At 40.2% G+C, this 27,085-nt stretch overlaps 1 protein-coding gene across 3 annotated transcripts in view; it reads right to left on the reverse strand.

Annotated features, from left to right (window-relative positions):
- EFR3B (EFR3 homolog B) overlaps nt 1-27,085 on the reverse strand; it is a 150,044-nt gene that overhangs the window by 11,488 nt on the left and 111,471 nt on the right. For 2 of the 3 annotated variants that reach the window (XM_074209962.1, XM_074209961.1), the window contains 15 exons: nt 23,202-23,351; nt 18,317-18,451; nt 17,577-17,655; nt 16,725-16,860; nt 15,240-15,401; nt 13,937-14,048; nt 13,136-13,187; nt 11,816-11,988; nt 10,251-10,326; nt 9,468-9,629; nt 6,874-7,005; nt 5,087-5,154; nt 4,313-4,437; nt 3,602-3,693; nt 1,316-1,364 (listed from right to left, as the gene is read on the reverse strand). In XM_074209962.1, the coding sequence (XP_074066063.1) occupies nt 1,316-1,364; nt 3,602-3,693; nt 4,313-4,437; nt 5,087-5,154; nt 6,874-7,005; nt 9,468-9,629; nt 10,251-10,326; nt 11,816-11,988; nt 13,136-13,187; nt 13,937-14,048; nt 15,240-15,401; nt 16,725-16,860; nt 17,577-17,655; nt 18,317-18,451; nt 23,202-23,351 (1,703 nt within the window). The remainder of the gene's footprint in view (nt 1-1,315; nt 1,365-3,601; nt 3,694-4,312; nt 4,438-5,086; nt 5,155-6,873; nt 7,006-9,467; nt 9,630-10,250; nt 10,327-11,815; nt 11,989-13,135; nt 13,188-13,936; nt 14,049-15,239; nt 15,402-16,724; nt 16,861-17,576; nt 17,656-18,316; nt 18,452-23,201; nt 23,352-27,085) is intronic. The other variant, XM_074209963.1, reaches the window with a different exon arrangement.

The following is a 27,085-nucleotide window of genomic DNA, read 5'->3' on the forward strand; positions in this document are numbered from 1 at the left end:
ATGCCCTAAGCTTCACCTGGTTGTCTTTTAATAGAAAGCCTTTGCCCACAGAGCTTGAGATTACTTGGTCAGGAAAACTATGTTGAAATCAAGATGAACATTATTCCACTGCCATTTCATTTCAAAGGTCTAAAGATATTTGCAACTTTATCTATTCTTTCCTGTAAAATATAAAAAATACTCAAACCTCCTAATATGACAAACAGAATAAGGGATCCTATGAGATTTAGGCAATCTTAGAATCTGAGGGACAATGTATTAAGATCCAGGTTGAGGATTAGCCATGATCCATATAAGATTAAAGTCTAAATGCAGGATTAGGGTAAGAAATTGTTTCTTATAACAGTTCTTTCCTGTTGTCTTTTTTGATTTCTCAACCCCTGGTTCCTCAACCCCCTTTTCTTTTGTTGTTTTTCCTGCCTACATCTGATGATGATAATGGGAGAGCAACTTTAATCATCTTTCCTCCATGCCTAGTTAGCTATCAGTTAAGAAAGTAGTTTTCCATGTTACTATTTCTTAATCTTAATTTTTTTAAAAAATAGGAAATTTAAACTTAGAATTATTTGTATTTTTTTTAAGAGAGAGAAAGGTAAATTTAAATTCTTTCATTGACATTCAGTCCTCACTGTTTTGTTATTTCCTGGGGGTCACTCTCCCTCAAAAGAAAGAAACAAGTTCTGTCCTCTTGATTTATAATAATAATTTGGCTCACTTTAATGGGACATCTTGGTGGTGAAGGATTTGACATTAATTCTTTCACCCTGTCCTCTTTGCTACCACTTAGCAAAGACTCTGATGATAGGAGTAAGGACTGGCTTGGCAAACTCTCTCACCTGACTCAACAAGAACAGTATAACTCATATATTTCTGTAGTAACTATATTTCCCAAGTAAAAATTCTGACAAAGGACACTAATGAAGCCTTAATGAAAGGGCACTTTTGGCCATCATATAATTAATTACAAAGACCAAACTTGGCCCCAGTGAAGAGAAGAAAAAAACGCACCTACCTCCCTACTTTGCAGAAGTGAAGGACTACGAGTATGGAACAATTACATATGTTATTAGAAACAGATGACATATTTCTTTGTTTTGTTAAATTGTTTCCCTACATTTAAAAAATTCTATGTACAAGATATGGTACAATGAATAGGGGAAGGGATGTATTTGACAATGAAGGATTATATTTGGCAATATAAAAAAAGAGAAGAAAAAATTACTTTTCTATTCTTGAAATTGGAATTATACTGGAAAATCTAAGACATTTGATTACACATACACAGCTCCCATTAACTTCAGTTGTCCTAACTTACCAATGGCCTTCTTTAGGGTTTCATAGGTAATCTCTTCAGCAGGGACTCTCTGTAGAGAAAAGAGAAGATGATTTTGAAGCTTAGCATACTTAGTAAAGGTGAAATGAAGGAAGGAGATGGGGAAGGATTCAGGGATCTTCCTGGTATTTTGAATCCTCTAGTAATCTCATTTCCCAGATTAGGAAATTAAAAGTCACTCAATTTGCCAGGAGGAAAGTATTTCTATCAGAAACTGTTTTAGATTGGTGAGATACATAGTAGGGACCAGAAGCCATATTATTTGCAGAACTAATTGTTAACAAAAAAAAAAAAAATTCAGAGATTGGCTGAGTGGTGGTAGAGGGAGTTTGGTTAGACTTTGACTCATCAGAAATTCTACTTCAGAAAGATCTCCAGAATCCTTCCTCCCCCCAAAGAATTTGTCTTTTATTCTCATTACCAACCCAGTTTTATCAAATCATATGTAAGGAGCCCACTAGATAATCTGTTTTTTAAGATGTTTTAAGAGTTTAAGAAATTTAAAATAAAAAAAGAATTTGAATGAGTTTAGGATATTTAGAATATAAAAAAAAAGGATTGGGTACCTTTAGGAAACACATTGACTGTATAACATATATCAGATTATTTTTCATGGGAAGTGGGGGGGAGAGGAAGGTAGAAAAGTGTGGAACTCAAAAACTTACAAAAAGATAAATGTTGAAAGCTATTTTTTAATGTAATTGAAAAATAAAATAACATTACAAAAAAAAGAAAATATGCTGACATGACCACTATTCTGAAAATTATAGATTTAGCAATAAAGCAATCTAGTGCTACTGAACATTTATTCAGAATGTAGAAAGGGGAAAAGTATAAGAGATAAAAGGATAAGAGACCTTCTCTATCAACTACTCCCTTGTATGAGAGGACTCTCTCCATTAAACTATAACAGCTCTCTTATGCCTTAGTAAGTTAGTTGCTAAGGTAACTTTTTTCTGATTTAAAGGAAATCACTATAGACTTTGATGTAGGATACCATTCCAGAAAGAGAAAATTACATGATATTTTCTTCATCTTCTGTTTCTGACCTGGAAAAGGAAAGATCAGGGAATGGGGAACAAGGAAATTAAGAACCAGATACCCTTCAATAAAAAAAAAATTATTTGTTTTTGAATTAGTAGTAAATTTTTCATATGCAATGAAGTTTATTTTGAGACTAATAGTAGCAGCAATGGGTCACAATGCTCAGTACTTCAGGGCTGGTTTAAAGCCAATCAAGGAATTTATTAATCTTCTACCTCTCTTTGATTTTCCTTCTAGGGTTGACTTTTCATGGATATCTGATGTTAATACTGATGTTCTATTAGTCTCCTTGATAGGGAAAGAAAAAGAAAAAGAGAGAGGAAGAAGAATTGGATCTAGCAAGTGGGGGCAGATCTAAAGTAAATTCTGCAAATTGCTGAGAATCTCTTTAAGACATAAGGATCAGGGGTGGCTAGGTGGTGTAGTGGATAAAGCACTGGCCTTGGAGTCAGGAGTACCTGGATTCAAATCAGGCCTCAGACACTTAATAATTACCTAGCTGTGTGGCCTTGGGCAAGCCACTTAACCCCATTTGCCTTGCAAAAACCTAAAAAAAATAAATTAAAAAAAGACATAAGGATCAGATTACATGGTCTGAAATTGATGGGACCAAGAGGATGCCTAAATTGGTCTAAGATATTTAATCAATCACTCAATAAAACTTTATTACTGTTGTTGTTATTGTCATCATATCATAGAGATTGTGTTCTTTTCAAAATCTGAAACAGGGCAGAAGGAAATGATAAAGAATAGCTCCATGTGGTTATCTATAAAATGGGGGAGTTCGACTAAATTACTTCTTAGGTTCCTTATAGCTCTAAACCTATAACCCTAAAGTGTAGATTTTAAATGAAATCCTAATGCAAATATTTCAAATAGACCACCACCTTTGAGGCAGGTACTATCACACTTTTATAGCTGCACACCTGCATGGCCCAAGGAGTGTCTTTAATAAATGGTAGCATATATCACTGATTTTATAATGGGGGTCAATAGGAAAACAGGGTTCACTTGAAATGTGTTTTACATACACGAATGAATGAATGAATAAAAAAGTATTTACTAAGAAGTTATTCAACATCAAACACTGTGTTATTAAATAATATGGTTTAAGAGGATACAAAAATAAAGTCCAGGAGCAATGGATGTTTGAAGGTGAAGAGTAAAGGGAAACTGGCTCCCCCTTCTGGTCAGGATGGATGATAAGAAAAGAAAGGACTATACCTCTTCCTTCTCTGGGCTGTTCCTCGATTCTACCTCCACCTGAAGGGAAATAGTTTCACCAATGCTCTTCCTCTTGGACAAGCGATCTTCATCTGGAAAAGAAGGATTCTCAGAAACTTGAAGCTTCTAGAGGGAAGCCATGAGAACTAAGCACTCAAATCCCCAGAGTCCATTCTCTCTGCCCCCTTAAACTTTCATTGATTCACAAAAAATGCTAATAGAGAGAATAGTCCAGTCAGGGAGCTCTCCAGGGTGAGGCACACAGACTTTGAAGTACAATGGGAATTTGTTGGAACTTGGGCTCTGTTCCAGATCTGCTGAGCCCATCTGGAATGGATACTTGACTATCTAGCATATGGATTTGCCTCCTTTTTAATGGAAATAGAAAACCCAAGATTAAGGGTTTGAAGTCATTAGAGATCTATAGGAGATTCCATCTTTTGATTGTGGAGGGTTTAGCTAATCTCAGCTGGCACAAGATTTTTTAACCATAGGTCAGGTTACTCCTTGAACAAGTTACCCCCTAAAGATGTTAGACTGATGGGAAAACCCTCAACAGAGTCAGTCTGACATGGATTTCCTCAGGCTTTTACCAGCTCCAGGTGTCGTGAAGGGTATTATGATTGCCAAGGAGGGCAATCTGTGGACCCAAGCCTTAGCTATGAAAAGTGAGGGTGAAGAGGACCAAAGTCCTTATACAATAATTCCTACCTGTCAGCTGAGGGATGTAAGGTGTGCAGAGTCTATCTGAATTGTAGCCACTGCCTCCCAGGACTTCACTGATTTTGCTCTGACGGAAGAGAAAGTCAATCACCACTTGGTCTAAATCCTTGGACCTGAAAGAAACAAATGGGAAAAAAAACAAAGAAGGCAGAATTACGGACAAGTAGTATGGCTGCACATTCACACTGTGACCTTCTGTTTTTCTCTATATAAAGAAAGAAGCTAGTTCTTCTGCACTTTTGTGCTCTAGGTCACCTGTCTAGGATTCCAGGACCAAATGCATAGCTCAACATGATCAAAAAGGCATAAACTAAGGTGATGCTTCCCTTACGCGCTTCTGAAGGATGAAAGTAATATTACCCTTTGGGCAATATAGCACCCTTTAGGCTATAATATGACCCTGTAAGCAAAGGATCCCCTGTATAATGCTGATATGGTATATGGGTAGTATCTTGCCAAGAGTGATCCTTCCAGAATTCATACCCCTATGAGTTCCTAAGACCATCTCACCTACCCTGACACATAAAAGGATGGTTAATCATTTACTGCTTGAGGCAAATGTATGAATGGAAGACTCGGAAACTCAACCTGGGACTCCTGTAATGAATTGTGTGCATGTGCATGTTGGGCTGGGGGGGTGGATGGGTATTAGTTATCCTACTTTGCTTTTTTTATGTGAGGTTGGATATTCTCTCCTGCACCTTCTCCTATTTTAATAAGTGCCTCCAGCATCCCAGAATCCAAGAGAGGCCATGTTCTCACCTGGGTTTCTCCGCAAACACATCTTCTGGGAGTAAGTATGGTGCTTCCTTCTGCCTGGTCTCTATTACCTAGAATGTGGGGAGGAACCGATGAAGAGAGTTGGGTCTAGTAAAGAGAATGAGCTTAGAAGATATAGAGGAGTGCAGGGGCTCTTATTTCTGTTTGTCTTCTACCATAAATCCTCAACCAAGTAGTCTAAAGAATCAGTGTGAAATTCAGAAAAATGCTGATGGTCCAAGCAGCCTAAGAAATATTAAGGAGCTTCTGGCATAATAAATAAAACAGTTCAGTTGCTGCAATACTCTTAAATCCTAAAGGGCTGCAGGTTTTTCATAGCCCTATTCCCTTCAACTATTTAAAAAGAAATTATAAAGGTCATTTAGTAACCAATTGTATTATGTCAGTGAACTATTAAGTCACATCTGGTATCATTGAGCAGTGACATGTAATACTGTTTGCTCATTCCTCTTTGTCAGTTTTTGATAATGGAGCTGAAAAGTAGTTAAATTACTAATATAACAGGAGTATGGAGTAGGATGGGTGTGAATATATATGAATGTTTTACTAGACTGATCATGATTAGTAGAGGGACTACACTGTAATGACATACTTACAGGTCCATGGATTTTGAGATGAGAGAGGTCTTAGAGAATATCTAAACTATTTTACTGATGTGAAAACCCAGATTTAGATAAATGACCTGCCTAAGGTCACACAATGTAATAAGAATTAGAACTCAAACTCAGGTCCTCTGAAATTTCTTTATTTCACCAAATTCTTTTATTATTAGGAACTATATTCCTGGCAAAAAAAATCAATGAGGCCAAGTTCCAGCATATTGATTCTTTTAACTATTATGTTTTCCCTAGACATAATCCTTCCAACCTCCTCCAAACTAGGCAGGGAAAATTACAAAATCTTTAATAGCATTTTAAGATTATTCACAATCTGTTTTGCCATCAGCCTTTCCAGTTACTTCATGTTATCCCCCCACTTCATGGCCTTTGTGCTTTATTCAAACTGGTATGCTAACTCTTCTCTGTTATTACATCTCCCACCTCTGCACCTTTGCTAATCCAGGACCCCTCATTTGGAATATTCTCTTTTTTCATATTCATCTCTTGACATCTATAAATTTCCTTCTGTTGGCACTGGGTTAGGCAATTAGTGATTATGAGACATGGGCAAGTCACTAAACTTCTGTGTCTCGGTTTTCTCATCTGTAGAATGGGAATAATAGTACCAGCATTCCAGGGTTGAGATCATATTTGTAAAGTACTTAGCACAATGTTTCCCACTGACCTTTCTAGACACCACTTAGGTACCACCTCAACACAAGGCCTGTCCTAATTTCTGAATTATAAAAGCTTTCTCCCTCCTGTAAATGACTTTGTATGCATTTGTATGTAATTAGGCATGAACATGTTCTATCCCTGGCCAAAGAATGTCAGCTTCAAAAGAGCCAAGACTATTTCTGTGTTGTCTTTGCATCCCTTAGCACATGGTATATGATAGGTGCTTAAATAAATGCTTGTGAAATTGTGTATGATCCTGGGAGACACAATACCAAGAGGTTCCTGAGCTCTCAGAAGAGTAAGGGAAGGGGCAGCTAAGTGGGGCTGGAAATAACACACCAGTCCTGGATTCAGGAGGACCTGAGTTCAAAGCTGATATCAGACATTTACCAGTTGTGTGACCCCGGACAAGTCACTTAACCCACTGCTTCAAAAAAAAAAGCATGAGGAAAAAGGGAAAGGTTTAGCAGATCCTTAGGCAGAGCTACCAACCTCATGGATATGCTGACAGAAAGCAGGCACAGCAGTAAGCTGGCTGATGAGGTTCAAGTAGGCAGCTCCCAGAGCATAGAGGGCACAACGGTTGTACACAGGAAGATTTTCTTCATTGGTATGGGCCATTTCCTGTGGCAATACAAAAACAAATCCACAAGAGTATTTAATTCACACAATATATAAAATCTTCCAAGCTACCATTCAATCGCAAATTTAATTTACTCTTTTATGGAAAGTTTACTTTTTCTAGGATCCACTCCTGAATCATAACTAGCAATTTTTTTATGCCAGTGACAAGCAGAACAAATTATAATCTTGATCTACCAGTAAAGGGGAAGGGAAGATCTTGGCACATTGCCCCACTGTGGAAGCCAGGAGCCCTAGGATACCATGAAGAGGGCTAACTTCTGTTAAACTCTATCATTTCTATTTTTTAAATTGATTTACTGAAAGATTACAAAGGTTCTTCAGCACCCTCAAAATCTGTTACCCTGTGGCAAAGCCACAGTCACCTCCTCTTCAGAGTTTTAGCTCTGCTTAAGTCCTTCCTAGTTTTCAGACTATAAGACTTATAAGAGAATGATGGAAAATGTCTGCTTGACTCATTCTATACAGTAAGCAAAGCAAGAGAGGTGCAAGAAGAGTTCATCATTTTTGGCAAAAAGAACAACCTTGCTTAATTAGAGCATCTCAAGGTCAGTGACTTCCCTACTTTTCAGGGCTGCCTTCCTACTGTTCTGCATCCCTGACATCCCTCTTTTGTCATCATCATCCAGATTCTGGCTTTGAAAGATGCATAGATTGAGAAAACTGGAAAGCAACATAACTAGACAAATTATTTTCTTTTCCTTAGTAGACAATTTTTTGTCTTTTCCTTATCAGCAATGATAAGCTAAGAAGTCTCTAGTTCATGTCTGAATTACGAAGGTTCAACCACACTTGCTTGCCAAAAAGAAAGTACCATGGAAATTTGTCACAGAACACAGTGTTACAGAGATCCCATTTTTACCTCAGTGAATAACAAGCTAGGCTAGCACAGGTGGATGATGGAGAAGTTGTCTAGAAGATTCCAGGGTATAACCAAGATCTCTGGGTCTATGGATAAATGGACTCAAGGAAACTTTTCTACTTTGTGGTTGCCTTGAGGGTTATACTCCAGGTCCAGGTTGGTTTAGATAGTCTAAGTCATCCTCTCAAGGGAACAAAATGGTTTTAGGATCCCCTAGGATTCATAAATAACTCTGAAAAAGTAATAGGAGCCCTAGATTCATCACCTTGGGGCTTGGGACAAGAAGAAATGGACATGTGTATTTAAAGATGGATAAGGGGGTGGCTAGGTGGCACAGTGGATAGAGCACTGGCCCTGGAGTCAGGAATACCTGAGTTCAAATCTGGCCCCAGACACTTAATAATTACCTAGCTGTGTGGCCTTGGGCAAGCCACTTAACCCCATTGCCTTGCAAAAAAAAAACCTAAAAAAAATAAAGATGGATAGGGTTTCTTGGTAGCCCTTTATTGAGGAAACTTGACCAAGTCTTGAAGAGAAAAACCCACAGATTTTCTTAACCCACATCTCTAGAACAGTCTAGGGGATCCTGGACTATTCACAATTAAGGTGTGGTAACCCACTGATAGACTTTTGGGGATGGCAAAACAAATGTGAATGTTAAGACTGCATATTGGTGGGGCCAGGAAGTGGAGCCTCAACTTTCATAAAATCTCTTGCATTCATTCTCTCTTTCCCACTCACAGAACTACTGGTGTCCTATTCCAGGTCATCTTCATTTCTCATTTGAACTACTGCTACAGGCTCCTCATTGCTTCCCTATCTATACCCAGCTCTTCTTTCTTGAATCCATTTCCCTCATAGCTACCTATCAAAGGGGTACTCCTAAAGCACAGATCTATTTGTGCCATTTTCCTAATAAAGAAGCTTCAGGGGCTCCCTCAAAGATTAAATATAAACTCCTCTGTTTATTTAAAATCCTATACAATCTAGGTCATTTCATATTACTTTCCCTGTGATGAGAAACATCATCTCCTACTTTTTATGCTCTAACCAAATTCTTCTATCCCCAGGACAGGACATGCAATCTCCCAGAACCATCCTTTTGCAAAGGCCAGAATGCTCTCTCTTCTTACCTTCACCTTCAAGACTCCCTTTAAGATTCAGTTCTTCCTTCAAGAGGATGTCCTGATTACCCTAAGTTGTTAGTCCAGTCCTTTAGTGGTCTACCTATTATAGATATCTATATATTTATATAGATATGGAAATAGATATCTATGTATACACACATGTATACACATACATACATATATGTGCATATATATATATATATATATATATATATATATATATATATACACACACACACACATATTTATTTATCTATGTAGGTTTTTCCTCCTAATGGAATATCCTTGAAGGTAAGGAGAGTTCTCATTTTTATAGTGATTGTTTTAATGAACTGAATGTCATTTTTGTGATGACTTCCTTGGAAACTCACTGGTGCTTTCCTCAAAGGATTCCTGATTCCAGACTTCACAGGGGCCTTTTCCCTCCCTTTGGCTCCTTACCACTGTGGCCTCACCTGGACAGCCAGCACCAGGCGAATGAGATCCACCACCACTTCCTCGTTGGCCAGCTCGATGCTGATGAGCACCAGCATGCTGTAGAGAGCCTCATAGTGTTTCTTAACATTAGTCTCCTCCTTGCAGCTCATGTAGATGTGTCTGTAGAATTGCTGAGAGTGCTGTGAGGGCCAAAAAAGCACAATGAGCAGGAGTAGAGACTTGTGTCTTCAGCCTAGAGGGTGCTCCAACTTTATCTTTCTAAGTGGTCAGTATTCCCAGGGGAAGCTTCCAGTGACCACATTCAAGGGAGTCATTGCTTTCAAGAGAAGACCCTATGAATTGAACTTGTGAGTTTGATTGTATGAGCAAGGTCCACAACAAAGCAGACAGGAGTTGGGCTATTCTCTCTTCTCCCCCAAGACAAATTCTAGGGAAGAACCAGAGGACCTGGCTCTGAAATGAGTCCATCAGGGTGTCCTTCAGGTTGAAGCTCAGTACTGAGGTTAACCTTCTGCTAAATCTCTCTTGAAAGTCCACATAGAGAAGGAGAAGTTGGCCATGTGAGTTAGGTACTGACAAGAATGTGGAGAAATCACAAGAGGTGAAGGAGGGGGAGGAAGGTAGGATGAGTGAGTGAGGAAAAAAGTCTGTAGGTGAACTTAGGGATCTGGAAGGTTGGAGGAGTGGGGTGATTCATAGATACTGCATTAAGACCTGACCTAGATTAAGAAGTCAGGAATGGAGGTGGGCATGGGAAGTGGGAAGGGGTACCCCAGTCTTCAAGGGTCTATTTTACATACCTTCTTCATGAACACAGTGTCTTGCCAAGAGCACTTTTCCACCTTCAGATTTAGGACAGATATGTCACTGATGGTGCTGTAAGGAGAGGAAATGAGGGGTAGATCACCAACTGGATGCTAACTAGCTCTTAAATAACTTCTTCCATCTCCATTTTCTGAGTTCTAAAGCCTATTGATTTCTACCTCAATCCAAACATCCCCTTCATTAAAAAAAATCATTCTTAATCAGCAGAGTCAAATGGATAGGGCACTGGACTGGGGGTCAGGAAAATCTGGATTCAAACCCTAAGACATTTACTGGCTTTGTGATCCTGGACAAATTACTTAATTTCCCTGTGCCTCAGTTTCTTTGCCTGTGAAATGAGAGGGTTAGACTCGAAGGCCCCTAAGGTCCCTTCCAATTCTGATTTCAAAGTCCAAGGTCACCCAAAACATCTCAGGTCATTGACAGTCATCTTGACTTTTGTTTTGCACTGGACTTTGTTGGCTGGAGGAGAAAGTAAAGCTGAGGGTTTTGCCCAGCTCTGCCTCACTTACATTCAATTCATTTGCAAGCCAAGATATCACCTTCGTGATGCCAATGGTTCCCTTTGCAAATGAAGGTTGAACAATAGTACGACCATATGATTCCATGATCCTGGATTTTAGACCCAGGAAGTTTAAAGGGACCTTAGAGGCCAACTCCATCCTGTCAATATACAGACAAGGAAACCAAGGTCTGGAAAGGCCAATGACTTGCTTAAAGTCACATTGGGTGTAAGAAGCAAAGTCAGATTTGAAACAAGATCCTCTGACACCAAACCCAGTACTTTCCCTTCCGTACCCTAGCTGTCTTTATTTTCCTTGGTCCTTTACTCCCCAGTCCCCATTTCTTTTCTCATAGATTCCTTTCCCATTCCAATTATTGATTATTGCATCCCAATGCTTTTCCACACTCACCACCTCCTCCCTTCTGATTCCCTTTAAGCAAGGGAAACTCTCCATATTGATTTTGCTCTTTCTTCTCAGTTCTACAATTTTTTAGCCTTCATCCTTTCCTTCAATACCTCAGCCCCTCCATAGTCATGACATTCCCTCTCATTTTCTCTTTCCATCTACTCATGAGGCCCAACCCCAGGATCACTGAATAATCTTATCTCTCATGTAGCATCCACTTATGAAAAATGATCATGATGACGATGATGACAGTAACAATAATAGCCATAATTAATATAGCACCTACTATGCACCATTTCATTTGATCCTCACAACCACCCAAGGAAATAGGTGCCATTTTTATTCCCATTTTACAGGTGAGGGAATTGAGACAAACAGAGGTTAAGTTACTTGCCCCAGGTCACAGAGTTAGTAAATGGATGGATTTGAACTCTATCCATCACACCACTTTTCTGCTATGACATTCTATTGTCTTTTCAGAGGTGTATCCAGGCTTCCTGGGTGTGCAAGCCTCTTCAAATTTCATGGCTGTATTCTAATAGAGTGTGAACCCTATATGATTAAGTGACTAAGTACCCTTAAAGACTCTTTGACTCCTAATTTCCAAAAGACATGGAGATCCAGATAACCTGATGGTGGAGAACTTGTGACGGTTGCCATGACGATCAATGAAGCTGATGAGGATCTCCAGGACAAAGAGGCGAATCTCAGCATCCTCCATGAGAGCAGTAGAAAAAAGTCCATCCAGGAAGGAACTAGGCAGGGCAGAAAGCATGTTGCTACCTTGGATGCCAGTGGTTACCTGCCAGGTGGTCAAGGAAAGGAAAAGTTTAGGGATACTTTCTTTTTGGAAGGTGGGGGGGATATAAGGGCAGGGAATAAACATTTACATAGGACCTACTAATATCTCATTTGATCCTCTTAACAATTCTTGGAAGTAGGTGCTGGTATTATCCCTATCTTACAGTAGAAGAAACTGAGGCAAGCAGACTTATCCAGCATCATACAGCTGGTCTGAAGAGGGATTTGAGTTCAGGTCCTCCTGACTCCAGGTCAGCACTTTTAACCACTGGAGTTGAACGAACAGTGGAGATGAGATCTGAAACTCTTTTCTAAGTTCCAAACCACTTACTCCCTGGGCTTGGAATGGGAGAAGCAGTGTGTCTCCTCTGATAAAGTTCTGTGGTCCTTAATATTTTTGGCAGGTGTGTGTTGCAGTGGGTAGAGCACCATGAATAATCAGGAAAATCTAAGTTCAAATCTTATCTCAGATACACTTACTGTGTGACCCTGGGCAAGTCACTTAACCCTGTTTGCCTCACTTTCCTTATCTGTAAAATGGGCTGGAGAAGGAAATGGCAAACCACTCAAGAAAACCCCAATTCGGGTCCCAAAGAGTTGGACTAGATTTAACAACAACAACAACAACAACAACATGCTTAGGCAGTGGATATTCAAAAATCCAAGAGTTTTGGTCCACAAGGAGCTTATATTCTAGCAGAAAGCAGGAAGTGGAGGCCTTCAAAGTTCAAGGGGAGAACTTGGTTGGGAAACAATTCGAAGGGAAGGCACTGATGTGATGTAAATAGTGTTTACCAAAAAACTATCATAGTGGTTTATGTGCAAGATGAATTGGAATGAGTCCAAATAATAAGGGCAAGTGCAATTCAAGTACAGGATGATTGAGGTCTGGGCTGATATGATAGTTTTAGCAATAGAAAGGGGTGTGGCTGAGAAATAAAGATAGGAGTTGAGAAGCTGAATAGGAGACAGATCAAAGGGAAGAGATAGCTGTGACAGGGAGAGAGAAGCAGGGGCAAGGAAGGCAGGGATTCTGAGGAAAACCAGAAGGGATAACATAAAGGTAAAAGTTATTTTTGAGCTCTTAGAAGAAAGATCTTTCTTACAATATTTGGACAGAGATCTGTGTGGAGACAGGACAGACTTACCTGAAGTAGGGATTTCAGCAGCATGATCTGGGTCAGTCGGTTCCTGTTCTCCCTAACCAGAGACACAAACATCAGAATGTTGACGTAGGAGTAGACACTGAATTGGCGGCAATCCCTTCTGCTACAAGTCTTACTTCCACTCTCTTGAGCTTAATTCTCAACAAAAATCATCTAGCAGAGCTAGGGCAGTGATGGTTTTGAACTCTATCCATCGCACCACTTTTCTGCTATGACATTCTATTGTCTTTTCAGAGGTGTGTCCAGGCTTCCTGGGTGTGCAAGCCTCTTCAAATTTCATGGTTGTGTTCTAAGGGAGTGTGAACCCTATATGATTAAGTGACTAAGTACCCTTAAAGTTCAGGAAGTAGTATGCTCTTCCTAGACCTGAAGAACAACCCTCCAAACAATGAATGGTGGGGGCGAATTGGGGAGCAAATTGGTTACTGGGTTGAATGAAGCCAGTACAACAATGAGAGATCTAAAATAGCTGAGTGATTTCAACATCCAGAAAAAAGGGAACAGAGGGAAAGAAAGGAGAAGGAAAAAAGGAAGAAAACAAAAGAAGAAAGGAAGGAATTTAAGAAGAACAAAAGATAGGAAGGAAAGAGAGGAAGAAAGGAAGGAAAGAAAAAAGGAGGAAAGAGGGAGAAGGGAGGAGGGAGGAAAGGAGAGAAAGACATTAAGCAAAAACTAAGAAAAGGAAAGGTCAGAAGAAGAGTGATCAGGAAGAGAGGAAAAATCTAGTCAAGTTGAATCTGGAAAACTACTGAGGGAAGAAAAGAAAGGTTTTGATGAACTTACCCTGTCTTTCCAGCCTCCACAGAGTGATGGAGAGAGGGCAGTGGGAACTTGCTCATAATGAAAAGCAGTACTTCAGAACGTAGATAGTTGGGCAGTGTGCTGGCAAAGGAACCTAGATGGGGATGGAGGGCAGAGAGGGTGAACTTTAGCTGGGTTACAAAGGTGCTGGAGGTCTCACATGGCAAGGCTCTTCAATACAGAATATTACCCAATGTTGTGAAACTTTTAAGAACAAGCGAGAAAAACAATTCTTTGGAAGAATTTAGAAATCTTACTGCCTTAAAGAAAGAGGGAATTTATTAGATGACTGCAGAGCTTTTCCATCTCAGGAACTATAACCACTGAAATTGTGTTTGATATCAGGGCTAAAGGTCTAGGGAGTAATTATTTTACTGTAATTCAACTCCCACATGTTTGATTGGTTAGAAACTCAGTTTTCAAGTGCTAATATTGCCATCTCTTTTCTTCCTTTCTCTTTCTCCCTCTCCTTCTTCTTTCTCCCTCTTCACTTCTCCCTTCCATTGAAATTAGAAGTCACTGGTCTTCATTTTACAGATGAGGAAACTGAGGTCCAGAGAGCCATGATGTCCCCAAACTAACTCACATTTATTTGTATTTATACTGCATATACTTATTAGATATGTATATATCTAAGGTACTAAGGGGGAATGTGTTGTTTATAAATAGAACATTAAGATGCTTGAGGGCAGACATTCCAGTTTGGCCTATGCATTCCCCTAGTGTCTGGCATACAGTAGGTGCTTAATAAATTCTGTATTAAAACTAGGTGAGGAGGATGTGACTTTTTGTCTTCTTAGCTCAAATCTTGTTTAAGATTTACACTGTCAGCCTTTCCCCCTCTCTTCCCCCCCAATCTCTTTCTCTCTCTCGCTATCTTTGTCTCTTTCCCTCCCCTCTGATTGTTTCTCTCCCTCTCTTCCTGTCTCTCTGTATCTTTCTCTGTCTCTGTCTCTCTCTCTCTCTTTTTCTCTCCCCACCATCTTTGTCTCTATCTCTCTCCCTCTCTCTGTCTACCTTTTTCTTTGTCTCTCTGTCTGTCTGTCTGTCTCTCAATCTACAGAAAACTTTCCAGGTTTTTATCACCATTACTCCAGAGCAAAAAGAAATAGTTTAGATTCATTAAACAAGCTATGGTGGGTAAGGGCCTGCCCCTCCTCTGAAACAAGTTTAGGAAGAAATAAGATGAAGAATCACTCTTGGATGTCTCCTCCTTTAGGGAGACCCTGATCCCTGCTCCAGGGGCTTCCTCCCCACACCCATGATTAGGTCATAAATCCCATACCAGTAGTCTTGATAACAGCCTCCTGAAACATTCTCTCTTCATGCTCCTTGATGATTTTGTTGCCAACAGTAATGGTTCCATCATAGCTGCCGGTCAGGGCATAGTCGATGCTGAGTCGTAGCTGCTTCAGCAAAGTATTGAACATCTCTAGCACTGTGGGACCTGAAGAAGGCAATGAAACAAAAAAGGAGAAAAGTAAGGACTGGCATTCTTCTCAACCTTCCCCTCTCTATAATACAGCCCAGTCATTTGTTGGTCAGTCATTTTTCAATTGTATCCGACTCTTCCTGATCCCATTTGAGGTTCTCTTGGTAGATACTAGAGTGATTTGACATTTTCTTCTCTCATTTTACAGATGAAGAAACTAAAGCAAATGGTGTTAAGTAATATGTCCAGGGATGTGACTAGTGTCAGACACCAGATTTGAACTCAAGTCTTCCTGATTCCAGGGTCAGCACTTTATCCACTGTACATAAAGCAACCTAGGTATTGTTGTTTTTCATTCTTGAAGAAGACCATGGCATCATGGAGGTGATGCCATGACAAGTATATGAATTGGATTTGAATGCGGGGGAGCTGTGCTAAGTCACCAACCTAACTTTCTCCTCCAGAACCATCTGGATCCAGTGGCCAAATATGAATCAGGACGACTGGAGATGGGCCTGAGTGTGAAGCAATCAGTGCTAAGTGACTTGCCCAAGGTCACAGAGCTAGTAAGTGGCAAATGTTTGAGGCAGAATTCAAACTCCCATCCTCCTGACTCTAAGGCCAGTGTTCTATCCACTGTGCCACCTAACTGCCTCAAAACAACTTAGCTATAAGTCACCAGTAAATGAATGTTCTCCCAGTGATTCTTAGGAACAGAGGATCACAGACTTAAGAGCTAGAAGGGGACTCAAATACCATCTAAACTTCTCATTTTGCAAAGAGAGGTCCAGAGGGAAATGGAATGTAGTGTAAGGAAGACCAAGTAAGCATGGAGAGTAGTGGTATGCACTAAAACTAGGAAGGTTGGATAGGACTGGGGTGTGAAGAATTTTAAATGCCCAACAGAGAAGTTTATATATGGTCTTAGAGGCAATAGGGAGCCAAGGGGGTTTGTTGGGTAGGGGAATGAGATGGCAGATTTATGCTTTAGATGTTATTTTGAATGGATGACAGATTAGAGTGGGGAGAGACTTTAAAGGAGATGAAATAAGAGGTTTCTGAAGTGACTCAGGGTGAGAAGAAGTGATTTACAAGGGAAAGGCTTGTTGTTCAGGTGAATTGAGAAAGAAGGTAACAGGATATGAGGAGAGAGAAATGACAAAATTTGACAATGTGGGCCTGAGTGAGAGTGAGGGGTGAGACTTGGGGACCTTTATAACTTTCTCTTTTGATGACAGAGAATTGGAAGAAAGTGTCTGATTAAGGTAAACTCTTTTCTGCCTCTCCAAAAGCAGATCTAAACTCCAGCTGTCCTCTTTCCCTTGGCATTCCCCTTACCCACAGAGCCAGTAGAAGCAATGATAGCTGCCTCAGACAGGACCTCCACAATGCCTGCACGCACAGTGGCTATACTGCGGCTGTTGGCATCCAGGTGACTAAGGAGCTGCTGGATCACGAGATGGGAGTGCTGGGGCTAGAAGGGAGAGGAAAGGGGGATGACATTGGTCCTAAACCCAACTACTTCCCATCTTCACTGATCTAGGCTATTGCTGTTAAATATTCTAACCCATGGGGTCTTATACTTTTTTTTATGTCATTTACCCTCTTATCAGTCTTGTTAATGCCCAGGATATAGTGTCTCAAAACAATGCTTTTAAATAAACAGAAGAAAATAATGTTTAAGTTAGATGTTAGTTTAAAGAAAGATGTATATTTTCCCCAGACATGTTCAATGACCCCCTGATCTCTGTCCATGGTTTCCCCCAAGGAGGGTTTTAAGAATGCCTGCTCCTCAGATAGGTTACTCTTCTCTGCATGAGCCAAACTGAAGCATAGGGGGGACACAAGTCCCCAAGCAAGTCAATGTCAGAGCTCAGACATGTTGAAATTCAGTCTTTCATTAATTCCAGTTGGTGCAACAAGTTAGGGACAGAGCCAAGTGTTGTGGTCACTCCCTTTCTGGACACCTTGCTTCCTGTCATATCTCATCATAATCATCATCATCATCATCATCCTCTCACATCTTATAGGACCCAGTCCAAGATCATGTTGCCATGGAAAATAGCTTGGCTCAGAAAACTAGGCTAAGGGCCAGAACCTCCACAGGGGCATCAGGCCTGCCACCTCTACTCAGTCCTACTTCCTGTGGTTATATATAGCATCACTTCTAGGCCAAGGGAGCCACCATACCTGGACTGAATACATGATGATTTTAAAGCAACGGATGGCAAACACCTTAGGTTCCCACAGAGAATGGTTATCTAGGTGACTGTGGAGAGAGAAAACAAGGGGCAAAAAACAAGAGTGTGATGCACTATGACAGAAAAATATCCCACCCCAACCCAAGAGCCTAGCAGAATCCAGTGGTCCTGATCTCCATCCCAATATACAGCTTTGTAGATATGCAAGCAAGAGGTTTTGGTAGAAATAAAAGAAGGGAATCAAAGGAGACTCAGGCGCTGATCAAAATCTAGAGTGAAGTCATGAATTGGGGCCAGAGGGGCACACAGGCTGTGGATTCAAGGAAGGGAGTTGGCTTTTTGCCCACATTCCTATCCTGTAAAAGCCCTGAGCTTCTAGAACCTTTGGAGCTACCCTTCCAAATTGGTTGTCTGCCAAGATACTGTCTCCTCCAACCAGGCAATGCTTTATCCCTCCCTTGAAGCAGGGAGCTAAGTAGGACAGGGTCGGAGAACATGCACCAACAGAACAGAGTTAGAAGCTATCCTGCCAGTAGACTCTGGGTGTCTAGAAATACCCCCTTAGTCTCTTCTGATCACAGATGGCAGAGCTACAACTCCTCTTTCCTTTCACATAGGAGGGAGGGGATAGGGGGAGTCCAAGGGGTCTGAGCATTTGAAAAGGTTAAGTCTCATAATCTTTCAACATCTCAGTTTTCCCTACAGTCATGGATTCAGGAAGAAACTCACATGAGCACAGGCTTGATGGCATTTTTGATATTGCCATAGGCAGCTCTACCCAGCAATTCTCGGAGGCACCTCTCGGCCAGCTCTGCTGGGCTCTCCTTTTCTTTTTCTGTGGCCTGTAAGGGTGAGGGAGACCTGCTGTGGAAACACAAACAATGTAGATGTTAGGCTGTAACCAAAAAACCATGAGAAAATTTGGGGACACAAGGAAGAGGCAGCAGATGGTAATGCAAAGACGCCTCCCTCCTCTCTTTCTCCTGGCTCTGCCAATAACAAGCTGTGTAACCTTCAAAACTCACTGTACATCCCATCAACAGCAGCACTGTGTGATGATCAACTATGATGAACTTGCTCATCTCAACAGTGCAATAATTAAAGGACTTGTGATGGATAATACCATCCACATCCAGAGAAGGAACCATGGAGGCTGATTGCAGACCAAAGATTACTATTTTCAAGTTTTGAAATTTGTTTTATGTTTTATGGCTTTTTCCCCCTCTTGTGGTTTTTTCCCCTTTGTGTTCTGAATCTTCATTGACAACATGATTAAAATGGAAATAGTTTAACATAGTTATACATGTATAACCTATATTAGATTGCTCTCTTGTCAGGAGGAGGAGGGAGGGAGGGAAGGAGAGGGAGAAAGAAAACTGTGAAATTCAAAATCTTATATAAAAAATGACTGTTGAAAACTAAAAAAAAAAATCAAACACAAAAATCTCACTGTACATCTCTGGACCTCATAGAATTCATTTATTCACTCATCCACACATTCATCCTTCCATCATCCATCCATTCATTCAACAAATACTCAGTAAGGAATTACTATGTCACAGGCATTGTGCTAGATGATGGAATTATCACAGAATTTCAGAGTTGGAAGGGATCTTTACAGGCATTTAGTTCAACAAAAACTTAAAAAAATTAAGTCTCCTTGCAACATGCCTGATAAATGGTCATTCAGTCTTTAATTTCCCAGTGAAAGGGAAATCAACTCCCACTTCCAAGGCAGCCCAACCCCCTTAGGATAGTTCTGATTATTAGAAGTTTCTCTTTATAGTAAGAGTATATTTCCCTCTTGGCAACTTCCAGGTACTGCTCCAAGTTTTCCCCTCTGGAGTCAAAGAGGTCTGGTATAATTTAGCCCTTGTCTACAATATATCCTTTAAATCCCCATCCCAAGTCCAGATCCCTACAGCCTTCTTTTTTCCTAGGCTAAATATTCCCAATTCCCTCCAGCAATCTTCATATGGTACAGGCTTGTGGTCTTTCACCATTCTGGGTGCTCTCAAGCTTCTCACTGTTTTCCTAAAAACATGATTTCCATACTAATGTACTATAAGAAATAACATGCAGAATGCTCTCAGAAATATTTGGAAAGACTTACATGAATTAATACAAAGTGAAATGAGCAGAACTAGAACATTGTATACAGTAACACAATACTGTAAGATGGTCAACTATGGATAACTTAGTTATTCTCAGCAAGATAATGATCCAAGATAATGAATGACTTGTGATGAAAAATGCTATCATCTCCAAAGAAAGAACTCCAAAGAAAATGGAGCCTGACTACAGATTGAGGCATGTTTTCTCTTTACATTATTTTCCTTGGGGGTGTTTTTTCAGTCATGACTTCCATGAAATAATTTTTCATACTGTACAAGTGTACCTATTATAAAATTGTTTGCCTTCTCAATGTGGAGGAAGGAAGGGAGAAAGGAAAGGGAGAAAATTTGGAACTCAAAATTCGAAAAAAAAAAGTTAAAATTGTTTTTACATATAATTGGGGAAAAAACATTAAATTAAAAGAAAATGTGGTTTCTAGAACTAAACTTATCGTATAAGTGATCTAACCAAGAAAACATGCCTAGAGACCATTGCCTTCTTGTTTTTGGAAACTATGCTTCTCAATGTAGCCCATAAATACATTTCCTTTTGGAGGGGGGGTGCTATATCATACAAAGTCCACTAAAACTCCCAAGTGTTTCTCAAATTCTTATCTACCTCTAGCTCCATCATCTTGTACTTATAAAGTCAATTTTGGAGCAAGAGTATAAGACTGCATTCATTCCTATTCAATTTTAATTTTTCAACAGGTAATTGAGGAAACTGAACTTGATCGTCTCCAAGATCCCATGATTTCCATAGCTTATGATAACTTCTTATTGCTTACTTCAGTATTATTCTCATTCAGTTGAGCATATCAGAAGGAACGGGCATTCAACACAAGTGGTATGTCTTGAGAAGGGAAAATTGTTCAAATAAAAGGGCAATTAAGGGAAGTCAAGAAAGTTTCTTTCCTGGAGATCTTCAAGGGTAGACAGATACTCCTCAATCTAGAGTAGACTTTTGATAAGACAGGCAATTTACCAAGTCTGTGAGTGCCCTTAGGTATTGCTAAGGCATAGGCAAGGGAGAAGGAAGAAAGAATTTTGAGGAAAGGGAGGAAACAGAGAGACAAAGAAGGGAGGGAGAAATAGAAAGACAGGAGAGATGGAAAGAAGAGAAAAATAACGAGAAAGAGGGAAACAGTAAGAGAGAAAAAGAGGGAAAGAGAGAAGGGAGGAAGGGAGGAAGAGAAAAAGAGGAAGGTAAAAGAAAGGGAGAAAGAAGCATAACATGAAGAAGGGACTGATCAATTTAGAACTAGAAGAAATCCCAAATGTCACTTAGTCCAGCTTCCTCATTTTACAGGTGAGAAGCCCTAACTGCAGTCCTTGTCATTTGTCCAAGGAAGTAATAAATAATGACAGAATTCTAATTCAGGTTCTAATGCTTCAAAGTCATACCAGAGCCAAAATTGCCTGCTACAAAGGAAAGAAGACTAGTGCCAAGAGATCTAGGTTTGAATCTTGGTTCCAGGACTTATTAGTTGTGCAACTATGGGAAATTGTCATACCTGTTCGGAAACTGTTTCTAATCTGTAAAATGGAGATACTAACTGTTTGATTTTCCTCACAGCATCATAGGGACAGAGACCTAGAGCTAGAAGGGATCCTAGAAGCCATCAGCTCAATTTCCCTCATTTTATGAATGAAGGAGTCAAGGGTTGGTTTAGGCAAAATATTTTATAAGTATTAAAAATGCTATATAAATGTGAACTGTTATTACTTTTGTTGTATTTGTTTCTTATCCCTGAACAATAATAATAATAATAACTGACATTTGAATAATATTTAAAGTTTATAAAGCAATTTTCATATATCACTCCATTTGAGTTTCATGATAGGCTTATGAAGTAGATAGGTTCTAAAGTCATTATTATCCCCATTTTACAGATGAAGAAACTGGATTTTGGAAAGGTTAAGTCAGTAAATACCAGAGAAGGATGTAAACCTGAGTGAAGTTTCAGCATTCTACCTACAAGACTGTGTATCAAAGTTGATAACTATCTGCTCCTACTTCTCCAACTCAGCTCTCCAGACCACAGGATGGTCTGCAAAGAAGACTTGAGGACAGTATGCTGCTGTTCTACATTTGACCACTAGAGAGCACTCATTGCAAAGCCTTCCTAGTCCCTGGTGGCATCTTGCTGGCTCGTCCTTGGAGATCAATTGGAATCAATCTCACTATCTGAAACTTCTGCCAGACTTGGAACTTAACTCTGCTCAAACTGGAGGACATGGCCTGGTGGCCAGATTGCTTGCTAGACTTGGAATCAGAAAGACTTGGGTTCAAGGCCTATTTCAAACATTATTTGTATTTGGTATCTTGGGCAAGAGTCTTAACATTTCTGGGTGCTGGCTTTCTTATCAATCACTTTTCAGAGTTGGGTTCTGAACTAAGATAGAAAGGGACAACCAACACCTTTTGCCTCCACCATTCCATCATAATATACAACTGAGATAAGGAAGCCAGGCTATTCAGATCGAAGACTGGGCTTGGATGCTGGAAACCCTGGTTCAACTCTTGCTCTGATATATATACAGTCTGTGATCCCAGGCAAATTATCAAACCTTTCAATGTCTCACAGTAACTCCCTAAATCCATAATTTGCAAAATAGTTGGCAATCTTCTAAGGAAGCTTATGAAAACACAAAGCCTGAAAAAGGGAACTGGGAAGAAATAAATATTTTCTAGATTTAAATTTTTTTTAAATTAACTTTCCTATTTTACAGATTTGAACCCTGACACAGGGAGAAAAAGAAAAAAAAAAGGCCTACCCCAAATCTCTAGTCCAAATGTGGTTTGCTTTACTTTTTCTTCGAGATAAAGAAGAGTTCTTAGGGGATGAGTTGGTGAGATGGAGTGCTATAAAAATACCAAAAGACAGCAATAATAAAACTCCCTTTGGCAGAGGCAGCTCCTGGATAAGAACCCAGAGCTGGAACCTCTTAGCTCTTAACTCTCTGCTGCTGTTGCTAGGTGGATCAAGAGAGCCTTTCTCTTAAAGAGACCTGCAATGGCCTCAGGAAAAGAGGAGGGAAGGTCAGGGAAGGTGAGTGCCTTAGTCAGCAACCACAGCCCAGGAAAGGTATCTTACTTAAAAAAAAAAAAAAGATAATTCCCCAAACAAAACTGTCTCTGGCTTGCTGTGCTAAAGTAATCTGACTCTCTGAGTCCTTTGTATCTGTTCAAAATCCATACCAACCACTGGTCTCCAGAGAGTTCAAGACTATTATTGTCCTTCCCTTACAAATGCAGGAATTGAGGTATAGTGTAACCAACGGTAATTAAAGAAATGATGAAGGTCAGGACCAAGGTCATCCAGAAAGTTGATTGCCGAATGGGCAATGGAAGCCAGATTGGCTTCTGGGATATCTAGGGAGCTGCCCAAGGAGCCCAGGGTCCCTGATTATTTTGTGTGGGGGGGCAGGGCTCGTGGTCCTAGGGGCCAGGGACTAGCTTCTCTCACCCCATCCCACACAGAGGAACCTTCTCTCACCTCTCAGCTTCCTCTACATGCTGCAGGTTGAACAGCAGCGAAGGGACAATCTTGTCCATGTGCTGTGGGTCCCAGATGTTGGCCTGCAACTCATCATTCACTGTCTTCCTCACCACCCCTTGCAGGCCTTTGATGCCTGACATACGAATCCTGTGGGGGGAAAATGGCAAAGTGGTGTCAAGGAGCTTCCAGCCCTATGGATCAGCATTCTGAGCTAGGACAAAAGGAAGGGCTCTGAAGGTAAGGATGAGGCTACAGATGGCACAGGGACAGGGTCTCAGCAGCACAATGCTTCTACTTCACGTTATTAGATGTCCTGAAAAAGGTGGGATGATTCTAAGCTTAGATTCTGTATGGAATGGACCAGTCTTAGAATATCCTAGCTGCCCATTTCAAGGCCTGCCCCACCCCTGGTAGCACCTTGCTGGCTCTAGCCCTTGATGAACAGTTGTTACAGGCTCTGCTGCCAGATGTGGAACCTGCTTCTGCCCAAAGTGAGGCAGGTGGCAGCTTGGCACAGTGGATAGCTAGCTTGCTGAACCTGGAGTAAGCAAGAGTTGGTTTCAAATCTTGTCTTAGACACTGACTATCTATAGGTTCTTAAGCAAGTCCTCATATTCCTAGGCTAGGTTTCCTCGTCTGAAAAATAGGGAGAATGGACAAGGTGGTCTCTGATTTGCTTTCTAGTTCTCTTAGGATGCAGAGGCTCAGACAGAAACAAAACAATATATGGCAAAGACAACATTGGTCATACTACTATATCTGGTTCCATGTCAGTCTCTAGCAAGCCACTGATGTCCGTGGAATGTAAAGCTGCAGAATGGCAGCCCCCTATTCCTCATGATAGAGAACAGACTTCCAAGAAGCCTAACCTTGGCTGTAAGGACGATCATGCTCATATCTAGAAGGGAAATTTCATTACAGAAAGAACACTAGGATTTGAAGGCAGGGGATCCAAGTTCAAATTTCTGGGTCATCTATTTGCTTCCTGGATAACCTCTGCTAGTATTAGAAGGGAGACTAGTATCAGGGGGGTAGGGAGAAGGGGACAGGAGTCTATTACCTCCTTCTAATAACCTGGAATGGCTGACTTGGGCTAGGAACATACTTCTGAGTCCATATCAGAGTCCTAAGTTCCTAGGAATGGACTTTCCTAGCCCAAGAGATTTCAGCAATTGGGCTATGGCCCTTACTCTGATGGGGAAGTGGTCCTCAAATACCTCCAAGCAAAGCCTCACATCCCCATTCTCTCCGACTCAGGGATCTCATCAAGTTGATTGGGAAGCTTGTCAATTTGATCAGAAATTTCCCTTATCTATCCTTGCTAAATTTAAAAATAAGCAGGAAAAGAAAATAACTCCAAGTTTTACAGCTAGAAGAGAAGGGGGAAGCTTGACTAGACAACAGTTTATTGGGGAGGGGGAAAAGATGGGGGATTGATTGGACTGTAAGCTCAATGTAATATGGCAATCAAAAAACCTGGATCTGATGTGACTTAGGCTGCATTCACTGTTCAGGAGGAGGCAAGTCATAAGTCTCTTTTCAGTTTTCTTATGCTTCACTCCCTTCCAATGACAGCAGCTCCCTTGAGGTTCCTTTTGCATGATATACAATGCTCCCACTTGGAGTATTTTCTTTAACTGTCTCCATGCTGTCTCTCCTAACTCATTTCTGCCTCCTGGCCTTTCCTTGAGTCTCGTCTAAAATTTTACCTTCTATACCACCACTCTCATTCTCACCCCCCCCCAACAATTTTTCCTGTCTGCAGCATATCTGTACACAGTTGTTTGCTTGTTGAAAACAGGAACTGTTAGGTTTTTTTTTGTCTTTCTTTATATCACCAGCACTTAACTGGCAGAGTGACTCTCCCCACTTCAATCCATCTTCATTTAGTTTCAAAAATGATTTTCCTAAGGTACAGGTCTGACTTTAGCACTTATCTACTCAATAAACTCCAGTGGCTTCCTATGATCCCCAGGATTCAAGGATTAAAGTCTTCTATTTGCCATTTAAATCCCTTCACAATCTGCCCACCCATTGGCTGTCTCCCCTCTGCATTCTCTATAATCCAGTCACATCTGTCTCCTTGTTGTTCCTTTCTCAAGATGCTTTTCCCAACATCATATCCTTCCTCAGCTCAGGTTCTTATCTTTCCTGGATTCCTTCACAACTCACCTCTTACATGAGACTTTTCCTAGAATTCCTCCACCTCCAAACACTTCTACAAGTGCCTTTCCTCTAGATGACTTCCAACCTTCTCAGTATATATTTCTTATGGATATAGTGATTTATGTGTTATCTCTCCCCATTAGAAAGTACAGAGAAGTTCTATTTTCTTCCACTTGTCATACTACTGCCTTTGCATAATAATTATAATAATAAAATAAAAATAATGTCTGTGATAAAAGGAAATGTCTAGGTCTTCTACTATGTATTTTGGAGTAAGGTAGATGGTAGATTTATCAAAGGGTTAACTACAGGTGGGTGAGAAAGTTCATCATTTTTTCCATACTTGCAGTGGGCTCTAGCAGCAGCCAGGAAGGTATCATGGTGCCTGGAATTTAGTGACTTGTTCTGGGAAGAAGGAAAGTGGGATATGGTACAGCTGGGAGGGAAAAAAATGAGGCCCTCTTACTGAGCCTCTCTACATTCCTGTACCACTCTAGTTTTCAGAGACAAGATGGAAGCTGTCTTGTGGGCTTGGAAGTCTTCTTTTCCTTTCACTTCGCTTCATTTTACTCTCTAAATCACTTTGGAATCCACAGAGTCAATGGTAGAGAATCAACTAAAAGGGTAAAATTAATAAGGGGAAAGGTTAAGTTCTCTCTACCCTTCAGTTCTATAAAAGTAGTCTCATATGCAACCACTGTCAAAAACTTTATCCAGATGTGTATTTTATTTTGATGTACTAATATGAAAAGGACAGACTCCATCAGTAACATAATCATCCCTCCCTTCTCTTAAGTCATGTTATACTGGTTGTCTGCTTCACAGAGTTTATCCTTTTATTATATAGTCTCTTGTTCCCTAATTGCTGCAAAGAACCATGTCTCCCCTGCCCAAATTAACTGTAAACCAGGATCCTCTAAAATATATCAACTGACTTTTTTACATATGTGTTCTTGTGTATGTGAGTGTGTTTCTTTGAATATATTTGTGTGGGCATGCATTTATGCACATTTCCATGTGTGTATTTATAACTAGGGATATGTTTCTATGTGGGTGAGTATCTCTGTGAAAGTCCTTACATATTTTAAAAAGTGAATAATATGTGTGTATACATATATATATGTAAATAAGAGTTTATATGATCCTATATTAATAGTTCCCATGAAACAGCCAAAAATGGCATCTCACATTTACAGGAAACTTCACAAAGTATTTTCTTCACAGTGGCTTTGAAAAGTATCATATGTATTATGTTAATACCCCTTTTGTAGTTGTGGAAACTAAGGCTTGAGAGAAGTGAAGGGGCTTTACCCAATGTTACACATTACTAGATGGTGAAGGAGCTTGAAACTAGTTATCTGATTGCAAACCTCATGGTCTTTCCATTATCCCATGTGAGTGCAGTTCTGTGACTATTTGCCTATAATGGGGGGGTGGAGGGAGGGTTGACATGTGTAACTTAATGGTTGTTGACACATGAATGTGCCTATGTGCATATTTATATATGGCTCTAAATGTTTGTGTTATACCAATTTAGCTTTTTTCCTTAACACTTTCCTATCCAGAAGGAGTCAAAGGGAGGGAAGGTGTCTGGTTTACACAACTTTGGAGTATTTAGGCAAATGGAATTGACAGAAAAGTTCATTAGTTCTGTGCTATAGTAGGACATTTAAAACCAAGAGAGTAGACTGTGGCAAGAGGGTAAAGTAAGGTTC

The sequence above is a fragment of the Macrotis lagotis genome, chromosome 1 (assembly GCF_037893015.1).
Source record: "Macrotis lagotis isolate mMagLag1 chromosome 1, bilby.v1.9.chrom.fasta, whole genome shotgun sequence".
In the NCBI taxonomy this organism is placed as follows: domain Eukaryota; kingdom Metazoa; phylum Chordata; class Mammalia; order Peramelemorphia; family Peramelidae; genus Macrotis; species Macrotis lagotis.